General features: G+C 37.0%; 1 protein-coding gene across 3 annotated transcripts in view; it reads left to right on the forward strand.

The window, feature by feature from the left end:
* RIC1 (RIC1 homolog, RAB6A GEF complex partner 1) overlaps window positions 1-24,200 on the forward strand; it is a 215,779-nt gene that overhangs the window by 65,429 nt on the left and 126,150 nt on the right. For all 3 annotated transcript variants that reach the window (XM_037797276.1, XM_037797275.1, XM_037797274.1), the window contains exon 3: window positions 9,962-10,041. In XM_037797276.1, coding sequence (XP_037653204.1) covers window positions 9,962-10,041 — 80 coding nt within the window. The remainder of the gene's footprint in view (window positions 1-9,961; window positions 10,042-24,200) is intronic.

The following is a 24,200-nucleotide window of genomic DNA, read 5'->3' on the forward strand; positions in this document are numbered from 1 at the left end:
AGAGTCAAGACTACTGGGTTGGAGTTGGGTACTTTCAGGTATTTACTTCTGGCTATCCCAATACAATAAAACCTGAAAAGTGTTGTCTATATAGCACATAAGAATGTCCACCAGAGTGACTTCTCGACTCCATTTGAAATCTCTTAGCCACTGAAGCTAAGTTTCATTTCGCAACCCCCTTTTGGTCAAGAAGATGTTCTCAATTCCATGATGCCGGGTCCAGATTCATCCCAGGAGTCATGTCCTGCATTGCCAGGGAGTTTTACACCCCTGGGAGTCAGGTCCCACATAGCGGGGAGGGCAGTGAGATCACCTGCCAGGGTGGCTTAGTTAGAGAGAGAGGGCTACATCTGAGCAACAGAGAGGCACTCGGGGAGACTCTTAGGCACAATTATAAGCAGGTTTAAAAGCTCTACTTTTTAAGGATGATTATTTACTACCAAAGCTTAAAAAGTTTTTAAAAGGCAAGACTGTTTATGAACATGTCAGTGATAAATTTCATTGAGATCTGGAGGTATATAGTATTTAGTGTACATATAAAGCCTCAGATGTATTAGTAAAGATGATCGATAACAGTATGCCAAAACAATAAATCAACCCATTATTTGTAATTTCATCTATTATACTATTTATATAAAATTTCTAAATGCTGGTACAAAATGATCTTATATTCTCCCTGGAATTGTAGTCTTCTGAACACTTGTTGAAATTTTGACTATATTATTAGCATTTGATGTTCTGAAGTGTTGAATTTTTGACCTGAGTGACAGATTTTTTAGGACAGCTTTTGTATGTTAATGTTTTTGGTCTAAGTATTAGACAATATTATTTTACTTTTGTAGCCCATGTATAACAGTAGAGTTTAACAATTTTATAGAATCACTAATCTATATGGAGATAATAATATCTGTGTAACTTTGATATGATTTGATTTCAAACTATTTTCCTTTTATTTCTTATTCTCCATATAACAAGAACATACAGTTGCACATGAGGAATTAGAAAATGGTCTTATCTGAAGAATTTTGTCACTTTTTCTTTTGTATTCCAATATATTGAAATAGAGTATTTAAATATATTATACAACCATAAACTTTATAGCTAAAAACAAAACAAAACTGGCTTTGCCGGAGAATTTGAGTGCTTCCTCCGACATTCCTTAAGTGAAAAACAGGAAACCAGTACTGGAAAGAAATCTGAAACGTCTCATAATTTTTTCAGTTTGCTTTGGTACTTTGGGTAGATGCCCACCTGTTCTAAAATGATAGGAATTCAGTATCATTATGAAGTAGTTTGGGCTAAACATGTGCCAGTTCCCTCTGTCTGAATATGTTTGGTTAGAAACAGATAAATATAATATTTTCTGTATTTATATAAATGTAAAATGGTTGTTTGAACTTCACAAGTCGTAAATATGTGCCTTGATCACATCAAATGGCACTGTTTGTTTTTGATAGCAATTTATATTTTTAAAACATTTTAAGTTAGTAAAATAAATGAACTGATGTTCAAATACTGGAAATAAGTTTGCTCTGTTTTTCTTTTGAGTCTCAGTGATATTCTGTAGTAAATCAGGTCGTTGATTAGAATATAAAATATACTCTGAAGCTATATTATGTATACTTTATTTGAGTAGGGTCAAGCATTTTATCACACTGTTACTGTTGAGTGGCATTGTTTTAAAAACTTGGAATAATTATTTGCCATATTTTGGCAAAGTTCAAATGGAGGCTTTTTGTTATATTTTGTAAAATAATCACTGATCAGTTACGGAATAATGCAGTTATTTCAGAATATCAATGTCAAGAATATATTAACTATTGATTTTGATTATGAATTTTTGAATCATGCTTATGAATTATTTTTGAATCTATAAAACCACTTTGTTTCATGATGGGTAATATTAAAGCAAAGGTCTTTAAAAAAATTTTTTTTTATGAGAGATGTTTTGTACGTTAACTTATTAGAGAAGTTTATGCAATCATGCATAAAATACAGGATTGCAAACACTACCCTACCACCAGCACCTTGCATTGGTGTAGAACATTTGTTACAAATGATGATAGCACTTTTTAATAATTATACTGTTGGTTTTCTTTTAACAGTAGTAGCCAGCATTTATTGATAGATTCTATGTTCTGCACACTATGTGAAGCAGTTCACATGGCTTACCTCATTTAAAACGCCCAATACACAAGCCTGTGAAATATGTCCTATTATTTTAAGAACTTTTTTTTCTTAATTGGAGAAGTTGTAGATTTACAGAAAAATCGTATAAAAAATGCAGTGTTCCCATATACACCCCTATTGTTGACACTTTGCATTAGTGTAGTACCTTTGTTACAATTGATGAAAGAATATTAAAATAGTAATATTAACCATAGTCTGTAGTTTGTTAGATGCATTTCCCATATACCACCCTACTGTTAACATCTTGTATTACTGTTATACAATTGTTATAATTCATGAAAGAACATTCTTATACTTGTACTATTAACTATAGTGCATCATCTAGAATAGGGTTTACTGTGTTATACAGTATGTTTTATATTTTAAGTTTTATTGTAGTAACATATACGACCTAAAATATCCCCTTTTAACCACATTCACATGTATAATTCAGTGCTGTTAATTACACTTGCAATCATGTGCTACAATCAACCACCATCCATTTCCAAACCTTTATAACCAACCTAAATAGAAATTCTGTACAAATTAAGCATTAACCACTCATTCTCTACTCCTAATCTATCTCCTGGTAATTTATACTCTATATTCTAACTTTGAGTTTACTTATTGTAATTAGTTCGTATCAAGGAGATCATACAGTATTTGTCCTTTTGTGTCTGGCATATTTCATTCAGCATAATGTCCTCAAGGTTCATCCATGTATCAGGGCCTTCATTCCTTTTTACAACTAGATAGTTTTCCATAGTATATATATGCCACATTTTGTATACTTGTTCATTGGTTGATGGACACATTGGTTGTTTTCATCTTTTGGCAATTGTAAGTAATGCCACTGTGAACATCAGTGTGCCATATCTGTTTGAGTCCCTGCTTTCAGTTCTTCTGGGTAGATACTTAAGGATTGGTAGGTCGTATAATAATTCTATACTTAGCTTCCAGAGGAACTGCTAAACTGTCTTCCACAGTGGCTGCATCATTTTACATTCCCACCAGCAATGAATGAGTGTTCCAATTTGTCCACATCCTCTCTAACACTTGTAATTTTCTGCTTTTTAAATAGTAGCCATTCTAGTGGGTATGAAATGATATTTCATTGTGGATTTGATTTGCATTTCACTAACAGCTAGTAATGTTGAGCATCTTTTCATGTACATTTTAGCCATTTGTATATCCTCTTTGGAGAGATGTCTATTCAAGTCTTTTGCCCATTTTTAAATTGGGTTGTTTGTCTTTTTATTGTTGAGTTGCAGGGTTTCTTAATATATTCTGGATATTAAACCCTTATCAGATATGTGGTTTCCAAGTATTTTCTCCCATTGAACAGGTGGCCTTTTCACTTTCATGACAAGGTTCTTTGCACATAAGTTTTCACTTGTGAGGAGGTACCACTTACCTATTTTTTTTTCTTTCATTGCTTGTGCTTTGGGTGTAAAGTCTAAGAAACTATGACCCTACCACAAGATCCTGAAACTGCTTCCCTACATTTTCTTCAAGGAGTGTTATAGACTTGTTTGTTATATGTAGGTCTTTGTCCGTTTTGTGAGAGGGGGGTCCTCTTTCAATCTTTTGCATATGGATACCCAATTTTCCCAGCCCCATTTATCGAAGAGACTATTCTTTCTCATTGAGTGGATTGGCAGTCTTGTCAAAAATCAGTTGGCCATAGATATGAGGGTCTATTTCTGAACTCTCAATTCAATACTGAATTGTTGTATCCTTGTGCCAATACATGTTGTTTTGACCACAGTAAGCTTTGTAATATGCTTTAAAGTCAGGAAGTGTGAGTCCTCCAACTTTGTTCTTTTTCAAGGTGATTTTGGCTATTCAGGGCCCCTTACCCTTCCGATTAAATTTGATAATTGACTTTTCCATTTCTGCAAAGTAGGCTTTTGGAATTTTGATTGGGATTGCATTGAATCTGTAAATCATTTTGGGTAGATTTGACATCTTAACAATGTTTAGCCTTCCAGTCCATGAATATGGAGTGTCTTTCCATTTATTTAGGTCTTCTTTGATTTCTTTTAGCAATTTTTTGTAGTTTTCTATGTACATATTCTTTAGATCTTTGGTTAAGTTTATTCCTAGATATTTGATTCTTTTAGTTGCTGTTGTAAATGGAATTTTTTTGTTCATTTCTTCCTCAGATTGCTTTTTACTATGTATAGAAACACTAGCGATTTTTGTGTGTTAGTCTACCTTGCCATTTGCCAGACTAATTTATTAGCTGTAGTAGCTTTGTTGTAGATATTTTGGAACCTTCTATATATTTAGGATTGTGTCATCTGCAAATAGAGAAAGTTTTAGTTCTTCCTAATTGGATGCCTTTTATTTCTTTTTCTTGCCTTATTCTCTGGCTAGAACTTCAGTACTATGTTGAATAACCTTGGTGACAGTGAGCATCCTTGTCTTCTTCCAGATCTTAGAGGGAAAGTTTTCAGTCTTTCACCATTGACTATAATGTTAAGCTGTAGGTTTTTCATATATGCCCTTTATCATGTTGAGGAAGCTTCCTTCTATTCCTATTTTTCTAAGTGTTTTTATCAAGAAAGGATACTGGATTTTCTCACATGCCTTTTCTGTGTCAGTTGAGATGATCATGTAGTTTTCTCCCCTTCGTTTTGTCAATGTGGTACATTACATTAATTGATTTTCTTGTGTTGAACCACCTTTGCATACCTGGGATAAAACTGCTTGATTGAGGTGTATTCTTCTTTTAATGTGCTGTTACATTCAATTTGCCAGTATTTTGTTCAGGATTTTTGCATCTTTATTCATAAGAGAAATTGGTCTGCAATTTTCTTTTCTTATGGTATCTTTATCTGTATTTGGTATTGGGGTGATATTGATTTCATAGAATGAGTTACTGTTCCCTCCTCTTCAGTTCTGGTCCTGGGATTTTCTTTTTAGGTAGGTTTTTTTTTTTTTAGTGCAATTTTATTGAGATACAGTCACATACCAGATAATCATATAAAGTGTACAATCAGTGGTTCACAGTCATCCCATAGTTGTGTATACATCACCACAATCAACTTTCGAACATTTTCATTACTCCAAAAAAAAAAAAAGAATAAAAATAAATAAGAACACCTAATACATCCCATAACCTTCACCCTCCCTATTATTAATTTATTTTTGTCCTTATTTTTCTTACCCATCTGTCCACACACTGGATAAAGGGAATGTCAGTCACACTGTAACAGGTATATGGTTATATAATCATCCTCAAGAATCAAGGTTACTGGATCACAGTTAGACAGTTTTAGGTATTTCCTTTCAGCCATTTCAGTATACCAAAAACTAAAAAAAGGAATATCTATAAAATGCATAAGAGTAACCTCCAGATTGACCCCTCAGTTCCATTTGAAATCTCTCAGCTACTGAAACTTTACTTTACTTTATTTCTCTTCTCTCTTTTGGTCCAAGAAGACTCTCTCAATCCCATGACCCCAGGGACAAGCTTATCCCTGGGAGTCATGTCCCACATCGCCAGGGATTTTGGGAGATGTTTGATGACCAATTCAAAATTTTTTTTTTTAACCTGTAATTGATCTTTTGAGGTCTTCTATTTCTTCTAGAGTCAGCATAGGTTGTTTTTGTATTTGTAGGAATTTGTTTATTTCATCTAGTTTATCAAATTTATTGCCACGACAATTGTTTTTAGTCTCCTCTTATGATAGTTTTTATTTCTGTGGGGTCAGTATTACTGTCACCCTCCCATTTCTGATTTTATTTATTTGCATCTTCTTTTTTTCTTGCCAGCCTAACTAAGGTTTTGTCAATTTTATTGACCTTTTCACAGAAAAGTTAGGATATGTGCATAAATATTTGTGGTTGTTATTTCTTCTTGTTGGATTGCCCCTTTTGTTAATACATCGTGTCATTCTTTGTCTCTGATAACACCTTTTGATTTAAAGTCTATTTTTTCTGATATTAGTATAGCTACTCCAGCTCTTTTTTTGGTTACTATTTGCATGGAATATCTTTTTCCAACCTTTCACTTTCCACTTATTTGTGTCTTTGGGTCTAAGGTGAGTCTCTTTTAAACAACCTATAGTTGGATCATACTTTTTTATCCAATTTGCCAATCTTTGTCTTTTGATTGGGAGTTTAATCCATTAACATTCATTGTTATTACTGTAAAAGCAGTACTTTAGTGAGTGATTTTATCCTTTGGTTTTTATATTTCATATCTTTTTTGTGGTCTTTCTGTTCTTTATTGCAACCTCCTTTTCTGTATAGTTGATTTTTTATGATGTATCTGACTGATATCTCTTTTTTTTTTCTTTATATTCTTTAAATACTTTCTTTTTGATTACTCTGGGGTTTACATTACACAACCTGCATCTATAACCTACTAATTTGGAAAAATACCTGCTTAGCTTCAGTAGCATACACATTCTCTGTTCCCATATCCCTCTGTTTCCCCTCTTGATGTTGTTTTATTTTCAGTTTACCACTTTATATTTTCTATGTCCAAATAGCAGGTAATTTGCCTTTTTCTTGTTCAATTGTATTCTGACACTTATAAGAATGAAAGCGTAGATTTGCATATTGAGGATACAGTACTATTATGTTTTGCATTTACCCTTTTAGTTACTGATGATTTTCATTTCTTCATGGTGTACTACAAGACACTCTCTCCTGTCTTCTCCTTTCAATCTGAAGAACTTCCTTTAGTATTTCTTGTAAGGCAGGTTTTTTGTTGGCAAACTTTATTTCTGTTTATCTGTGAATATTTTAAACTCTCCCTCATTTTTGAAGGACACTTTTGCCGGATAAAGAATATTGGGCTGGCGGCTTTTTCCTTTCAGTACCTTTACTTTGTCATACTACTGCCTTCTTGCCTCTAAGGTTTCTGATGAGAAATCAGCACCTAATCTTATTGAAGAACACTTGTATGTAACAATCACTTTCTCTTGCTATTTCCAGAATTCTCTATCTTTGGCATTTGACATTCTGATGAGGATGTGTCTTGGAGTGGGTCCGTTAGGATTTGTTCTGGGTACATTGTGTTCCATGGATGCATGTGTTTGTGTCTTTCATAAGAGTTGGGAAATTTTTGGTCATTATTTCCTCAGAAATTATTTCTGCCCCCTTTCCCTTTTCTTCTCCTTTTGGGACACCCATGACATGTAACTTTGAGTGCTTCTTGCTGTTAATGAAATTCCCGTTAATCAATTTTTTCTGTTCTTTTTTCTGTTCTTCTATTTGATTTCATTGGTCCTATCTTCTAGTTCTCTGATTCCTTCCTCTGCTTTCTCAAATTTGCTGTTGTATTCCACTAGTTTTTATTTTTTTAAGAGAAAAAAACAATTTTTTTTCCCAAACACAGAGACAAGATTTTTTACATGTTAATCACAAAGAATCAAGATCATCAGTTTAGGAAGAAATAAGGAATAAAACATTTTACACATAGATTTAAAGGACTGGCCTATCCACTGCCCCCCTACCAAAAGCAAAAAATTCTCTAAACATATTGTTTTGATTTGCTAACACTGCCAGAATGCAAAATACCAGAAATGGATTGGCTTTTATAAAGGGAGTTTTTTGGTTACACAGTTACAGTCTTAAGGCTATAAAGTGTCTGAGGTAAGGCATCTACAATAGAGTACCTCCACTGGAGGATGACCAATGGTGTCCCATCTTCACTGCCCTCCAAGAGAAGCCCTCACTCCCCACCCCCACAGTAACAAGCCCAGGAACAGGGTGAGATCAGTGCTTCCTCCTTTCTCCCTTCCTTCGCCAGGACTAGAGCAGCGGAGATCCCCCCAGCAGAGCTGACGCCGGGGGCCCAGGTGTTGATACTACCTGTTCCCCTCGGAGTCCCCAGACACTACCATGGATCCCCATGACAGGCCTCTCGCTGCCCTCTTTTCTCTCAGTCACCCTCCGTGCCTGTCCTCTCTAGTGTATTTTTAGTGTCTACCATTGTGCCTTTCATTCCCATAATTTGTTATGTTTCTTTTTGTACTTTCAAATTCTGCTTTATACTCACACATTGTCTTGACATTCTTTCGTTCATTATCCATATTTTCCTTCATCTCCTTGAATTCATTTAGGACAGTTGCTTGAACTACTTTGATTAGTTGTTTCAAATTTGTTCCACTGAGATAGCCATATCTTGTTTCTTAGTATGGCTTGTAATTTTTTGCTGCTATTTAAGCATCTTATTATTGATGCATTAGTTTGTCTCACTTGTCAAGGGTTTTATTGTTGATTGGCATTGTGTTAAGGCTCATCTTTGACACTTGGTCCAACTTATTCTTGACCTTTAGAATAGCCTGTGTTTAAATGTTCAGATTTTCTCAGTGTGATGGTTAGCTCTTCTTCATCTGATTCTTGCCCTTTGAATACACAGCACAATTTTTAAAATTGTACTGTTTGTGCATTTGTTTCACCTCCAGGAGAAAGCTTCCTTTTTTCTGTTCCTTCTCTGGGAATCTTGATCTGTTTGTGCAGAATTTTCTCCCCAGCTTCTATGATTTGTTTAAAGTCTCTCTCTCACTCAGTAACCCCTTTTCTTTATACTTTTCAGTTCTGGGACCTGTTGTGTCTTTAATTAGTTTGGTTCGGTTTATCACCAACCCCCCTCCCACCTTTTTTTTTTTCCTGTGAGGTTTCTTCCCTGTTAGGGTATCCCACCCCAGGTTGCCAAATGGAGTCAATTCAGAAGTGTAGGTCACTCTAGAAAAGTCTGTTTTGTGTTTTTGTGGTTGTTTCGGTTCGCTAAAGCTGCTTAAATGCAATATACCAGAAATGGGTTGGCTTTTTCAATAGGGTTTTATTAGGTTACAAATTTACAATTCTGAGGCCATGAAAATGTACCAATTAAGGTATCAACAGGTGGATACCTTCTCTGAAGAAAGGCTGATGTCATCAGTGTTCCTTCGTCATATGGGAAAATGCATGGCAATGCTGGTGATCTTCTCTCCCAGCTTCTGGTTTCAGTGTCTGTGCCCACATGTCTCTGGGTGTTACTCTCTCAACTTCTCCTGTGGGTCCTTCTTGCTTCTCCCAGGGTGTTTTCTTTCTTAGTTTCTCTCTCTCCATGAGTTCTCTTAAATGACTCCCAGTAAAGGATTAAGAACCACATTGAATTGGGTAGGTAGCATCGCCATGGAAACAGCCTAATCAAAAGGTCCCACCCAACAATAGGTCCGCCCCCACAGGGTTGGATTAAGAGAATATGGCCTTTTATGGGGTACATAACAGATTCAAACCAGCACAGTGGTCCTACCTACCAAAACTGGATTGAGTGAACACACCTCTTGGTAACACTTCTACAGCAGTCCCTCTTTTTTCCCCACCTTGGGGCCCTTTTATATATAGCACTCCTCAGTGGCTTGTATTCTGCCCTAGGTCTCTGTGGACTTTGGTTCCTGTGCTGGATATTCTCGGGATTCTAACTCCCTGCCATGAGTGGCTCTGTAGTCTATAGGAGGGACCCCAGCTGCTGACTCTGAGCAGCTCCTAGGCTGGATGGGACCAAGTGAGGGGAAGGAGAAGGGGAATGGACAGGCAGGTCCAGGACAAAAATTTCCTACCTGGTACTGTTCTTTTTTATTTTTGATCCAGTGTTTGTGGAGTCCTTCTCCAGTCTCTACTGACCTCCAGTGTTCTAAGCAAGTGGGATTTGTCTTTTAATTCTCTGAATCTTTAGGGAGGTATTTTTAGGGAATGTCTTACGTTGTAAGAATATATACAATTAAAATTGAGGGTTGCAGGTATAGTCTTACTCTTTAATCCATGGTTAATAAAATTTATCTTTCAGACGGCGAATGGCTACATGCTGTTTTTCCACATTACATCTACAAGAGGTGACAAGTACCTTTATGAACCAGTGTATCCCAAGTAAGTTTGTGTTCTTTCACTTTTTTAATGTTTGATTTGCATCGTTTATATTCAGAAAAGCATTCCGCTTTAGGTTATCTGAAATAATTAAAAATAAAACTCAGCCAGCATGACCAAAATATAAATGGTTATTTATCACATTTTCAGATAGTGGAAGATATCTGAAGTTTAATAGTCATATAAGAAATTAACGAAAAATAGATACCATTATAGGAACAGTTTAAATTTCTGAAAATTAAGTGGGAAAAAAAAAAAAAGGAAAAAAGATCGGAGAGGTGGGGCAAGATAGTGGAGTGGTGAGGTGTATGTTTTAGTTACTCCTCCAGGGAAGTAGGTAGAAAGCCAGGTACTGCATGGACCAGACACCGTAGAGCAATTTGACTTTGGGCATACTTCATGCAACACTCATGAACACGTGGAACTGCTGAGATCAGTGAGATCTGTAAGTTTTCGCAGCCAGGGGACCCACGCCCCTCCCTGCCAGGCTCAGTCCCGTGGGAGGAGGGGCCGTCGGGCTGGGAACGAGGAGGGAGAACTGCAGTTGTGGCCTCTATCAGAAACTCGTACTCACTCTACGGATCCAAACTCCAATCATAGATAGACTGAGACCAGACACCGGAGAATCCAGGAGCAGCCAGCCTGGCGGAGAGGAGATAGGGATAGCAAAAGCAGCAAGAAAAACCCCAAAAATGAAAGTGGAGGCTTTTTGGAGTTCTGGGGAACATAGAAAGGGGAAGGGCAGAGCTCAGACAGAGTCAGGCTCATATGCAAATCCAGAAGAAAAACCGGTTTCTCTGCCTTCTGGACCTTTCCTTAATGGCCCTAATTGCTTTATCTCTTAGCATGTCAGTAACCCATTAGATGGGCCTTTTTTTTTTTAATATATCTTTTTCTCTTTTTCTAAAACAATTACAAGAGCAGAACTAAGAGAGCTCTGAGACAAAAGACAATAAGTCCAGTTGCTGAGAAAATTCACTAAACATCACAGCTTCCCAAGAAAAGAGGGTGTCCTCTCATAGCCATCATCCTGGTGGACAGGGAACACTCCTGCCTGTCACTGTCCCCATAGCCTAGAGCAGCCCCAGACAACCCAGTGTGACAGAAGTGCTTCCAATACCACCAGGCACACACCACAAAATCGGGCGTGGACATTAGCCTTCCCTGCACCCTCAGCTGGTTGTCCCACAGTTGGGAAGGCGGAGAAGTGTGAATTAACATGCCCCATTCAGCCATCCTTTCAGCAGACTGGGAGCCTCCCTACACAGCCCTGCAGCCCAGAACCGCCCTGGGGGCACGGCACTCGCCTGTGACATAGCACAGTCATCCTTCAACAGAGGACCTGGGGGTGCACGGCCTGGAAGAGGGACCCACTCGCAAGTCTCAGGGGCCATATGCCAACACTAAGGACTTGTGGGTCAGCGGCAGAGACAAATTGTGGCACGACTGAACTGAAGGATTAGACTATTGCAGCAGCTTTAAATTTCCAGGAACACCAGGGAGATTTCATTGTTAGAGCCGCCCCCCCTCCCTTACCTCCCAGACACATGCCCCATACACAGGGCGGGTAACAACAACTATACACGCAAGCTTGGTACACCAATTGGACCCCACAAGACTCACTCCCCCACTCACCACAAAGACAAAGCACGGGAGAACTGGCTTGAGGGGAATAGGTGGCTCATGGACGCCACCTGCTGGTTAGTTAGAGAAAATGTATCCCATGAAGCTGTAGCTCTGACAAATTAGAGATAAGGATTTTAATCAGTCTATAAATCCTAAAAGAACGCTATCAAGTTAAGCAAATGCCAAGAGGCCAAAAACAACAGAAAATTTTAAAGCATATGAAAAAACCAGACGATATGGATAACCCAAGCCCAAGCACCCAAATCAAAAGATCAGAGGAGACACAGTACCTGGAGCAATTAATCAAAGAACTAAAGATGAACAATGAGACCATGGCACAGGATATAAAGGACATGAAGAAGATCATGGCACAGGATATAAAGGACATCAAGAAGACCCTGGAAGAACATGAAGAAGAAATTGCTAGAGTAAATAAAAAAATAGATGATCTTATGGAAATTAAAGAAACTGTTGACCAAATTAAAAAGATTCTGGATACTCATAGTACAAGACTAGAGGAAGTTGAACAATGAATCAGTGACCTGGAAGATGACAGAACGGTAAATGAAAGAACAAAAGAAAGAATGGGGAAAAAATCGAAAAAATTGAAATGGACCTCAGGGATATGACAGATAATATAAAATGTCCAAATATAAGACTCATTGGTGTTCCAGAAGGGGAAGAGAAGAGTAAAGGTCTAGGAAGAGTATTCAAAGAAATTGTTGGGAAAACTTCCCAGATCTTCTAAACACCGTAAGTACACAAATCATAAGTGTCCAGCAGACTCCAAATAGAATAAATCCAAATAAACCCACTCCGAGACATATTCTGATTACACTGTCAAATAGTGAAGAGAAGGAGCAAATTCTGAGAGCAACAAGAGAAAAGCAATTCACCACATACAAAGGAAACAGCATAAGACTAGTGACTACTTAGCAGCCACCATGGAGGCGAGAAGGCAGTGGCATGACACATTTAAAATTCTGAGCGAGAAAAATTTCAAACTGTGCCAGTTTGAATGTATTGTGTTCCCCAAATGCTATTATCTTTGATGTAATCTTGTGTGGGCAGATATTATCAGTTTTGATTAGATTTCCTTGAGTGTTTCTTTGGAGATGTGCCCCACCCAGCTGTGGGTGTTGACTCTGATTGGATGATTTCCATGGAGATGTTGCGCCGCCCATTTAGGGTGGATGTAAGTTGATAAGTGGAGCCATATAAATGAGCTGACATAACAGAAGGAACTCAGTGCAGCTGTGAGTGACATTTTGAAGGGGAGCTGCAGCCAAGAGGGACACTTTGAAGCGTGCACAGGAACCGAGAGAGGGGCTACAGATGATGGGACAGTTTGAAGACAGCCGTTGAAAGCAGACTTTTGCTTCGGAGAAGCTGTGAGAGGAGAAACGCCCCAAGAACAACTAAGAGTGACATTTTTGAAGAACTGCAGCCTGGAGAGGAGCATCCTGGGAGAAAGCCATTTTGAAACCAGAACTTTGGAGCAGACGCCAGCCACGTCCCTTCCCAGCTAACAGAGGTTTTCCAGACACCATTGGCCATCCTCCAGTGAAGGTACCCGATTGCTGATGTGTTACCTTGGACACTTTATGGCCTTAAGACTGTAACTGTGTAACTAAATAAACCCCATTTTATAAAAGCCAATCCATCTCTGGTGTTTTGCATTCCAGCAGCATTAGCAAACTAGAACACCAACCAAGAATACTTTATCCAGCAAAGCTCTCCTTCAAATTTGAGGGAGAGTTTAAATTTTTCACAGACAAACAAATGCTGAGAGAATATACTAACAAGAGACCTGCCCTACTGGAGATACTAAAGGGAGCCCTATAGCTAGAGAAACAAAGAAAGGAGAGAGAGATATGGAGAAGGGTTCAGTACTAAAGAGATTCAGTATGGGTACATTAAAGGGTATTGAGAGAGGGGAAAAAATATATATGACAAACATAAACCAAAGGATAAGATGGCTAATTCAAGAAATGCCTTCATGGTTATAATGTTGAATGTAAACGGATTAAACTCCCCAATTAAAAGATATAGATTCTCAGAATGGATAAAAAGAAAATGAACCATCAGTATCTTGCATACAAGAGACTCATCTTAGACACAGGGACACAAAGAAATTGAAAGTGAAAGGATGGAAAAAAAATATTTCATGCAAGCTGCAGCCAAAAGAAAGCAGGTGTAGCAAGATTAATATTAATCTCCAATAAAATAGACTTTAAATACAAGGATGGCTTCACAGGGAAATTCTACTAAACTTTCCAAAAAGAACTGACACCAATCTTACTCAAACTCTTTCAAAACATTGAAGAAAATGGAACACTACCTAACTCATTTTATGAAGCTAACATCAGTCTAATACTAAAACCAGGCAGAGATGCTACAAAAAAGGAAAACTACCAGCCAATCTCCCTAATGAGTATAGATGCAAAAATTCTCAACAAAATACTTGCAAATCAAATCCAAAGACACATTAAAAAAATTATACACCATGACCAAGTGGGGTTCATTACAGGCATGCAAGGATGGTTCAACACAAGAAAATCAATCAATGTAATACAACACTTTAACAAATTAAAAGGGAAAAATCAAATGATCAGCTCAATAGATGCTGAGAAAACATTCGACAAAATCCAGCATCCTTTTTGATAAAAACAGTTCAAAGGTTAGGAATTGAAGGGAACTTTTTCAATATGATAAAGAGCATATATGAAAAACCCACAGGCAGCACAGTACTCAATGGTGAGAGGCTGAAAGCCTTCCCTCTAAGATCAGGAACAATACAAGGATGCCCGCCATCACCACTGTTATTCAACATTGTGCTGGAAGTGCTAGCTAGCTAGGGCAGTCCAGCAAGACAAAGGAATAAAAGGCATCCAAGTTGGAAAGGAAGAAGTAAAACTGTCATTGTTTGCAGATGATAGGATTTTGTATCTGGAAAACCCTGAGAAATCGACGATACAGCTACTGGAGCTAATAAATTTAGCAAAGTAGTGGGATACAAGATTAATGCACAAAAATTAGTAATGTTTCTATATGCTAGAAATGAACAAACTGAACACTCAAGAAAAAGATACCATTTTCAATAGCAACTAAAAACATCAAGTACCTAGGAATAAACTTAACCAAAGATGTAAAAGACCTATACAAAGAAAACTACATAACTCCACTAAAAGAAATAGAAGGGGACCTTAAAAGATGGAAAAATATTCGGTGTTCATGGATAGGAAGGCTAAATGTCATTAAGATGTCAATTCTACCCAAACTCATCTACAGATTCAATGCAATCCCAATCAAATTCCAACAACCTACTTTGCAGACTTGGGAAAGCTATTAATCAAATTTATTTGGAAAGGGAAGATGCCTTGAATTGCTAGAGACACTCTGAAAAAGAAAAACGAAGTGGGAGGACTTAACAGTCCCCGACTTTGAAGCTTATTATAAAGCCACAGTTGCCAAAACAGCATGGTACTGGCACAAAGATAGACATATTGATCAATGGAATCAAATTGAGAATTCGGCGCTAGACCCCCAGATCTATGGCCAACTGATCTTTGTTAAGGCCCCCCAAAGTCACTGAACTGGGTCATAATGGTTTTTTCAACAAACGAGGCTGGGAGAGTTGGATATCCATATCCAAAAGAATGAACGAGGATCCCTACCTCATACCCTACACAAAAATTAACTCAAAATGGATCAAAGAGCTCAGTATAAAAGAAAGTACCATAAAACTCGTAGAAGATAATGTAGGAAAACATCTTCAAGACCTTGTATTAGGCGGCCACTTCCTAGACTTTACACCCAAAGCACAGGCAACAAAAGAAAAAATAGATAAATGGGAACTCCTCAAGCTTAGAAGTTCTGTACCTCAAAGGAATTTGTCAAAAAGGTGAAGAGGCAGCTAACTGAATGGGAAAAAAATTTTTGGAAACCATGTATCTGACAAAAGACTGATGTCTTGCATATATAAAGAAATCCTACAACTCAATGACAGTAGTACAGACAGCCCAATTATAAAATGGGCAAAAGATATGAAAAGACAGTTCTCTGAAGAGGAAATACAAATGAAAAAATGTTCAGCTTCACTAGCTATTAGAGAGATGCAAATTAAAACCACAATGAGATACCATCTAACACCTATTAGAGTGTCTGCCATTAAACAAACAGGAAACTACAAATGCTGGAGGGGATGTGGAGAAATTGGAACTCTTATTCATTGTTGGTGGGACTGTATAATGGTTCAGCCACTCTGGAAGTCAGTCTGGCAGTTCCTTAGAAAACTAGGTATAGAGATACCCTTCGATCCAGCAATTGCACTTCTCCATATATACCCGGAAGATCAGAAAGCAGCAACACGAACAGATATCTGCACGCCAATGTTCATAGCAGCATTATTCACAATTGCCAAGAGATGAAAACAACCCAAATGTCCTTCAACAGATGAGTGGATAAATAAAATGTGGTATACACACACGATGGAATACTACGCAGCAGGAAGAAGGAATGATGTCATGAAACATGACAACATGGATTAACCTGGAAGGCATAATGCTGAGTGAAATAAGCTGGCCAGAAAAAGAGAAGTATTATATGTTACCACTAATGTGAACATTGAAAAATGTGAAACCAATGGTTTATAATGTAGGGAAACTAGTGATAGAGAGCAATTAAGGAAGGGGAAATGATAATCCAATAATAGATAAACTATCTTGGGTAAATTTAACGTTCTGGGAATGCCCAGGAATGACTATGGTCTGTTAATTTCTGATGGGTATAGTAGGACCAAATTTACAGAAATGTTGCTATATTAGGTTACTTTCTTTGGGGTAGAGTAGGAACATGTGGGAAGTAAAGTAGTTATCTTAGGTTTGTTGTCTTTTTCTTACTCCCTTGTTATGGTGTCTTTGAAATGTTCTTTTATTGTATGTTTTTTTAAATTTTTTAAATTTATTTTTTATACAGTTGATTAAAAAAAAATAAGTTAAAAAAAAAGATGCAGAGCCCCCTTGAGGAGCTGGTGGAGAATGCAGGGGTATTGGCCTGCCCCACCTCAGTGGTTGCTAATGTGCTAACAGACATAGGGGACTGTTGGTTTGATGGGTTGAGCCCTCTACCACAGGATTTACCCTTGGGAAGACTGTTGCTGCAAAGGAGAGGCTAGGCCTGCCTGTAATTGTGCCTAAGAGCCTCCTCCCGAATGCCTCTTTGTTGCTCAGATGTGGCCCTTTCTCTCTAGCTAAGCCAACTTGGCAGGTGAAATCACTGCCCTCCCCTCTATGTGGGATCAGACACCCAAAGGAGTGAATCTCCCTGGCAACGTGGAATATGACTTCCTGGGAGGAATGTAGACCCGGCACCGTGGGATGGAGAACATCTTCTTGACCAAAAGGGGGAAATGAAAGGGAATGAACTAAGCTTCAGTGGCAGAGAAATTCCAAAAGGAGCTGAGAGGTCACTCCGGTGGGCACTCTTACGCACAATATAGACAGCCCTTTTTTAGGTTCTAATGCATTGGGGTAGCTGGCGGTAGATACCTGAAACTATCAAACTACAGCCCAGAACCCATGAATCTTGAAGACGATTGTATAAAAATGTAGCTTATGAGGGGTGACAATGGGATTGGGAAAGCCATAAGGACCACACTCCCCTTTGTCTAGTTTATGGATGGATGAGTAGAAAAATAGGGGAAGGAAACAAACAAACAAACAAAGTCACCCAGTGTTCTTTTTTGCTTGAATTGCTCTTTTTCACTTTAAGTATTATTATTGTTATTTTTGTGTGTGAGGTAATGAAGGTGTCAGGGATTGATTTTGGTAATGAATGCACAACTATGTAATGGTACTGTGAATAATCGAGTGTATGATTTGTTTTGTATGACTGCATGGTATGTGAATATATTTCAATAAAATGAATATTAAAAAATTAAAATAAAAATATCTGTAAACATTTGGGGAAAAAAAACAAAAAGACCAACATAACAAGGCAAGCAACAAACTGGGGGAAGACATTTGCAGAAAATAGGATCAAAACTTACTACGTTTATGTAAAGAAGCCATATCAATTGTTAAAAAACAAAGACTCCAATATATAAACAGGAAAAAGACGTTGGAAGAAAAATCTCATAAGAGGAAATACAGTAACTAACAAACCCAAGAAAAAGTGTTCAGGCCCACTAATAATTCAAACAAAATATACAAGGAAATATAACACTTTTTTAAAACCTACACATATTAATATATAAAAATAGTTTTTAAATTGTTCTTTGCAAATGGAGGTGTAGCAAAACTTCTGTTTTTGCATACTTAGTGACTGTGCTCAAAGGTGTTGACTACAGTACTGTTAATAGAAAAAAATGATAGAATGCATTTAAATGTTTAGTAATAGGGAAATGATTTTCAATTTATCTGTAATACAAAAATAGTATGCATTAAGTATGTCTGATAAATATTTATAAACTTGAGACCATGATCATATTATTTAATGACAATTGAAGAAACAATCACAGAATGTTACGTGTATAATATAACCACAATTATGTAAAACCATCAAAAGAGAAACAGGGTAGAAGAATATAATAAAAATATTGATAGTAATTGCTTCTGAGTGGTAGAACTACAGGGATTATCCCCTTACTTTCAACTCATGAGTTCTCCAGAAATTTTGATGTTTGTATATTATATTTAATGTCATGCAAATGAACATATTTGAAAAATCTGAAACAAAAAGAAACCTGTAGTTTCTCAAAAATAGCACCATGACAGTTGTTTGGTTTTTTTTTTTTTTATTAATATTTGTTAAGGATCTTCAGAATACACTTTGTAAAAGGTTAATATAGGCACATAGAATATAGGCCAGATCCTTATCCCATAGATTCTAAGGAATTCTCTAAATTTTCTTGATGGTATAGCATCTTGTTTTTATAATAAGCACAGGATTAATTGAGGTGGTGAGTTTTGGAAATCTTTTGTAAAGTAAATGAATACTTTTACTTTTTTCCCCATGATTTATTATTTTTAATTTAATTTTTTTTTTATTAGAGAAGTTGTGTGTTTCAGCCAACACCTTGCATTTGTGTGGAATATTTATTACAATTGATGATGGCACATGTTGATAATTGTACTATTAATTAAAGTCCATGGTTTAACTTATGGGTCCCTGTTTGTGTAGTGTGGGTGCCATGGATTTTTTTTTTTTTTAGCTTTTATTCTGTTACCATATGTACAGTCTAACATTTCCCCTTTTAATCATATTCAGATATGTGTTTCAGTGTTTGTTAGTTGTGTTCACAGTTCTTTTGATGCTGGGATTTAATTTAAATTTGTTATTTTTCAATAAAAATTTTTAATACAAAAACTTTGGCCCATTAATTGCACTGCTCAAAATGATATGGATGTTATATGTGATAGGAAGTTGATGTATTTGGAAATTTTAAATTATGTTTTGTGGATAATATGTATCTTATATTTTCATTCTAAGTGAGTTTTGTGAGTCTTTTGAAGAACTGTTGTGATCAGTGCTTAAAATTTCATTTACTTGTACATTTTGAATTACTTGTTCTGGTTTGCTGATGCTACCATTATGCAAAATACCAGAAATGGATTGGCTTTTATAAAGGGGATTTATTAAGTTACAAATTTACAGTTCTGAGGCTATAAAAGTGTCCAAACTCAGGCACCAGCAAGAGGCTACTTCACTGGAGAAAGGCCGATAGTGTCCGGAAAACCTCTGTTAGCTGTGAAGTCATGTGGCTGGTATCTGTTGATCCCGGGTTGTGTTCTAGCTCCTCTCTTAGTTCTTGTGCGTTCTTGGTTCTTTCTCTGAGTACATTCCTCTCTAAGTGCCTGGGGGTCCTGTCTTAGCATATCCCCGGGCAAACTCTGGGCTTCATCTCTTAGCTAGTGTCCTTCTGTCTCCATCTCCAAGTATGTCAGTAAGCATCTGGGCCTGTGTGGCTCTTTTTAAAGGACTCTAGTAAACTAATCAAGACCTACCCTGAATGGGTGGGGCCACACTTGCATAAAAATTATTCAGTCAGAGTTACCACCTACAGCTGGGTGAGTCACATCTCCATGGAAACACTCAATCAAAAGTTTCCAATGTAATCACCACTATTACGTCTGCCCCCCCAAGATTGCATTAAAGAACATTGCGTTTTCTGGAGGACATAATATATCCAAACCCGCACACTACTGCATTTGATTTCTTTTTATTGCTTGTTTTAGACCTGTTTCTATAAATGAAAAGCAACAATCAGAACCAATTGAATTTAACCTGATTAGCGGGTACTACTGCATGTGGACAGGGTAGGGAAATAACTTTTCTTGAAATAGTGAAGAATACTTTCGTAATTCCACTTGCTCCCATGCTTTACATATGCTTACAGTGTTTCTGAAAGTATTTTGAGACTCATTTTTATTGTTACAGAGAAATTTTTAGAATGATTTCTTATTTTCTGGTCTGACACTCCAGGGGACACTACTTATGTAATTAAGTAGTCCTGACAGTGCATAAACTTAGCTGTGTTTGGGTATGAATGTTAGGCTAGAAAACTAAATTAAGAACATTTTAATTTTTTCCATTTGAGAGTTCTTCTACTATATTTAAGACTTTCGGTTCCAATACCTGGGCTCATTAAATGTACATTGCTTTAGGGTAGCATGGATATGGTTAAGGATTATACGTTTTGAAGTCAGATAGACCTGGAATTGAATGTCAGCTCTGTCACTTTTCAGCTGTATGACTTCCATGAAGTTATTTAATACCTCCAAAACTCAGTTTTCTCACCCATAGAATGGTATAACAATAGCAATTATTTCACAGGTTTAAATGAGCTCTTGTAACATAAAAGTTACATTACCCTATATAAAATTTTTCAGTGGCTTTCTTTAGCTCTTAGGGTTAGTCATGTTGGTTTTTAAGTTTGAATCCCCTACCCCCAAATGAAGCATGATATTGCATGTTGCTTTTCTAAATTGTATTTTAGATACCATCATTTTTTTACACAGATATATAAGCTAGAAAACTTTGGGTAATTTCTGTACTCTTGATATTTACTCAGTAATTAAGTTGCATCGATTGATTACAGTTTTCCAGTGTATGGATTTTGTTCTCTTCCTTTAAAGAGCATTGAAATTTGTTTTCAGTGGCAGTTAAGTTATTTGGAGATCTTCTTGATCCTTTTGAGGCTTGATGGTATGGTCTCTTAGAGTAGATTCAATTTTTTCCCCTGGACTAGCTTAACCCTATTGTTAAGGTGTTACCGTTCTGAGATCTCTGCCTTACGTACTGATCTTTAATGAGGTCTCTTCACTCCTGTTAAGTCATAACTGGAATCTGAGACATTTTCAGCTTAAAACCCTGATAGTTCTTTGCCTTGCCTCTTGGAATTTCTTCATGTGGGGTTTTGTTATAACTTAATATTCAGCAAAAGATTCAAGGAAAAACCCTGCAGGTTTCTAGGTGTGATGATTAGGTTCATGTGTCAACATGGCCAGGTGATAGTACCCAGCTGTCTGGTCAAGCAAACACTGGCCTAACAGTTGCTGTGAGGACGTTTGAGGCTGGTTGAACCAACAGGCTGGTTTATTAAATTATCAGTCAATTGACTGCACCTGTGACTGATGACGCATCAAAGGGTGTGCCTTCCACAATGAGAGAATGCAATTTGCTGGATTTAATCCAATTAATCAGTTGAAGATTTATAAGCAAGACAGATAGAAGACCTTCACTACTTCTTCGGCTGCCCAGCAAAGCATTTCCCGAGGAGTTCGTCGAAGTTGCTGGTTCGTTCCCTGAGGAGTTCATCAGACATCTTCCTTGGAGTTGACTGTTTGCTGACTGCTCTACAGAATTTGGACTCATGCATACCCATAGTTGCGTGAGTCACTTTTACAATTGGATAGTCAGAGACACCTCTCGTTGATTCTGTTTCCCTAGAGAACCCTAACTAATACACTAGGGCTCTTGCTTTATTCAGCTCTCACTTTTTTGGTACTTCACTCCACAAATTGCAGCTGCTTCTGCCTTCCTGAACTTTTTTTTTTTTTAAGTTTTGGATTACACAGCAATCATGCCTAAAATACAGGATTCCCATATACCACCCTATTATTAACATCTTGCATTGGTGTGTTACAGTTTCTACAATTGTTGAAAGCAATTTTTATAATTGTACTATTAACTGTAGTCCATGGTTTAACTTATGGTTCACTGTGTTTTGCCATTCGTTGGATGTATTTTTAAAGTTTTTATTCTAGTATATAAAATAAACTATGTATTATTTTACCACATATTCAAACTAAAATTTCCCCTTTTATCTACATTCAAGTATAGACTTCAGTGCTGTTAATTGCATTCACAGTGCTATGCTCCTATCACCACCATCCATTCCCCAAACTTTTCCATTGTCCTGAATAGAAACTGTGAATTTTAAGCCTTGGCTTACTGGGCCCTATCCCCATCCCATTCCCTGGTAACCTATATTCTAGATTCTGACTCAGTGAGTTTGTTTATTCTCATTATTTCTTATCAGTGAGATCATGCAATATGTGTCCCCTTTTGTATCTGGCTTATTTCACTCAACATGATTTCTTCAGAGTTCATACACGTTGCATGTATCAGAACTTCATTCCTTTTTATGGATGAGTACTATTCCTTTGTTTTTATATACCACATTTTGTTTATCCATTCATTGGTTGATGGACACTTGGGTTGCTTCCATCTGTTGGCAGTTTGAATAATGCTGTTGTCAACATGGATGTGCCAATACCCGTTTGAGTCCCTGCTTTGAGTTCTTTGGGGCATATACCTAGAAGTGGGATTGGTAGGTCATGTGGCAACTCTATACCTAGTTCTCTGAAGAACTGCCTAACTGTTTTCCATAGCAGCTCACAATTTTAAATTCCCATGAGCAGTGAGAGTGTGTTCCTATTTCTCCACATTTTCTCTAATGCTTGTAAGTTTTCCCTTTTTTTTCAAATAGCGGCCACTATAGTGAGTATGAATGAAATGGTATCTCATTGTAGCTTAGATTTTCATTTCCCTAATGGCTAAGAAGTATATCTTCTTTGGAGAAATGTCTATTCAAGTCTTTTGCCCATTTTTGAAAAATTTAGTTGTCTTTTTCCTCTTGAGTTGAAGGATTTCTGAATGTTAAACCCTTTATGGATATGTCATTTCCTAGTAGTTGTGCAGGTTGTTGTTTTATTTTCATAATGAAGTTCTTTGAGGTACAAAATTTAAAAATTTTGATGAGGTACCATTTATCTGTTTTTTCTTTTGTTGCTTGTACTTTGGGTGTAAAGTCTTAAGAAACCATTGCCTAACACAATGTTCTGAAGATGCTTCCCTACATTTTCTTCTAGGAGTTTTATGTTCTGGCTCTTATATTTAGGTCTTTGATCCATTTTGAGTTGATTTTTATAAAGAGTGTGAGGTAGGAGTCCATGCTTCCCTGAACTTTGATCTTTTTCTCCTCAGCTTAGCAAGACTGCGTCACCATGCTTGTATTCTCCCTTCCTCCATGGTAGTTTGTAAAGTGACTTCTGCCAGAAAACCTTGTCTTTATCTCTTTACTCCAGGTCACAGTTCTGTGCTGCCTGTTATCCAATGTCTGAATATGGTTGCTTTGTTTATCTTGCTCAGTTTTCTTATTTCTGGTGGGAGGACTAGCTCAGTATCAGTTACTCTATTAGTAGAATAATAAAATGAACCGATATGTGCCCATTCCTCAATTTGAAAAATTTTCAATCTTGATCCACTGGAGTATACTTCAGCACATCCAAGATACCATTATTTCATTTCATCTAGAAAAATTTTTCTTTCTTATGGATATTCTAATAAATCACTGTATTTCCTTCAAATGATGGAATATGAGAAATGAGGTTTGAGCCTTTCTAGAACTGTGGTGAGAAACCCAAAACCCATTGGTTCCAGAGTTTATCTAGGAATGCCAGAACTCCCTAGATCAAACCTAGTACGTTCCAGAATTATCTTAAGATTTGGAAATCTGGAATGGGATGCTACTGCTGCTGCTACTGCATCAAGCAATTACTGTGTGCTTGCTATCATTTGCAAAACACTATGCTACACACTATTGCTGAAGTGAAATAAGATGCTAATGGAAAAAGATATATTTAAAGTTAATGCCAATATAAAGGGACAAATGCCAAGTGAATGAATGCATCGAAAAGTCATTATAATACTTTAGAGGAAGGTGCTTGTGCTTGGTTTTCAGAGGAGGTTCTGTGATGAAAAGACTTGAGCTATCCTTGGTGGGAAAGGTGGGCTTTAGGTAAGTTGCAAGGAAAAACATTGTGTAATTAACAGACTCTTGAAGTTCCTGTTACCTCCCCACCCCACCCCGCAAATCCATAGGATATCTGCCACATTATTCTTCCACACAATAGAATTTGCTGAAATAAATGCCTTTTGAATTTGAGGAATGACAGATTTCTATAGTACCTGGTCTTGCCATGAAAGCACACTTGACATCATAAAAGAGGATTTTTTTTTCCTCCAGAATA

This window comes from Choloepus didactylus, chromosome 10, assembly GCF_015220235.1.
Source record: "Choloepus didactylus isolate mChoDid1 chromosome 10, mChoDid1.pri, whole genome shotgun sequence".
In the NCBI taxonomy this organism is placed as follows: domain Eukaryota; kingdom Metazoa; phylum Chordata; class Mammalia; order Pilosa; family Megalonychidae; genus Choloepus; species Choloepus didactylus.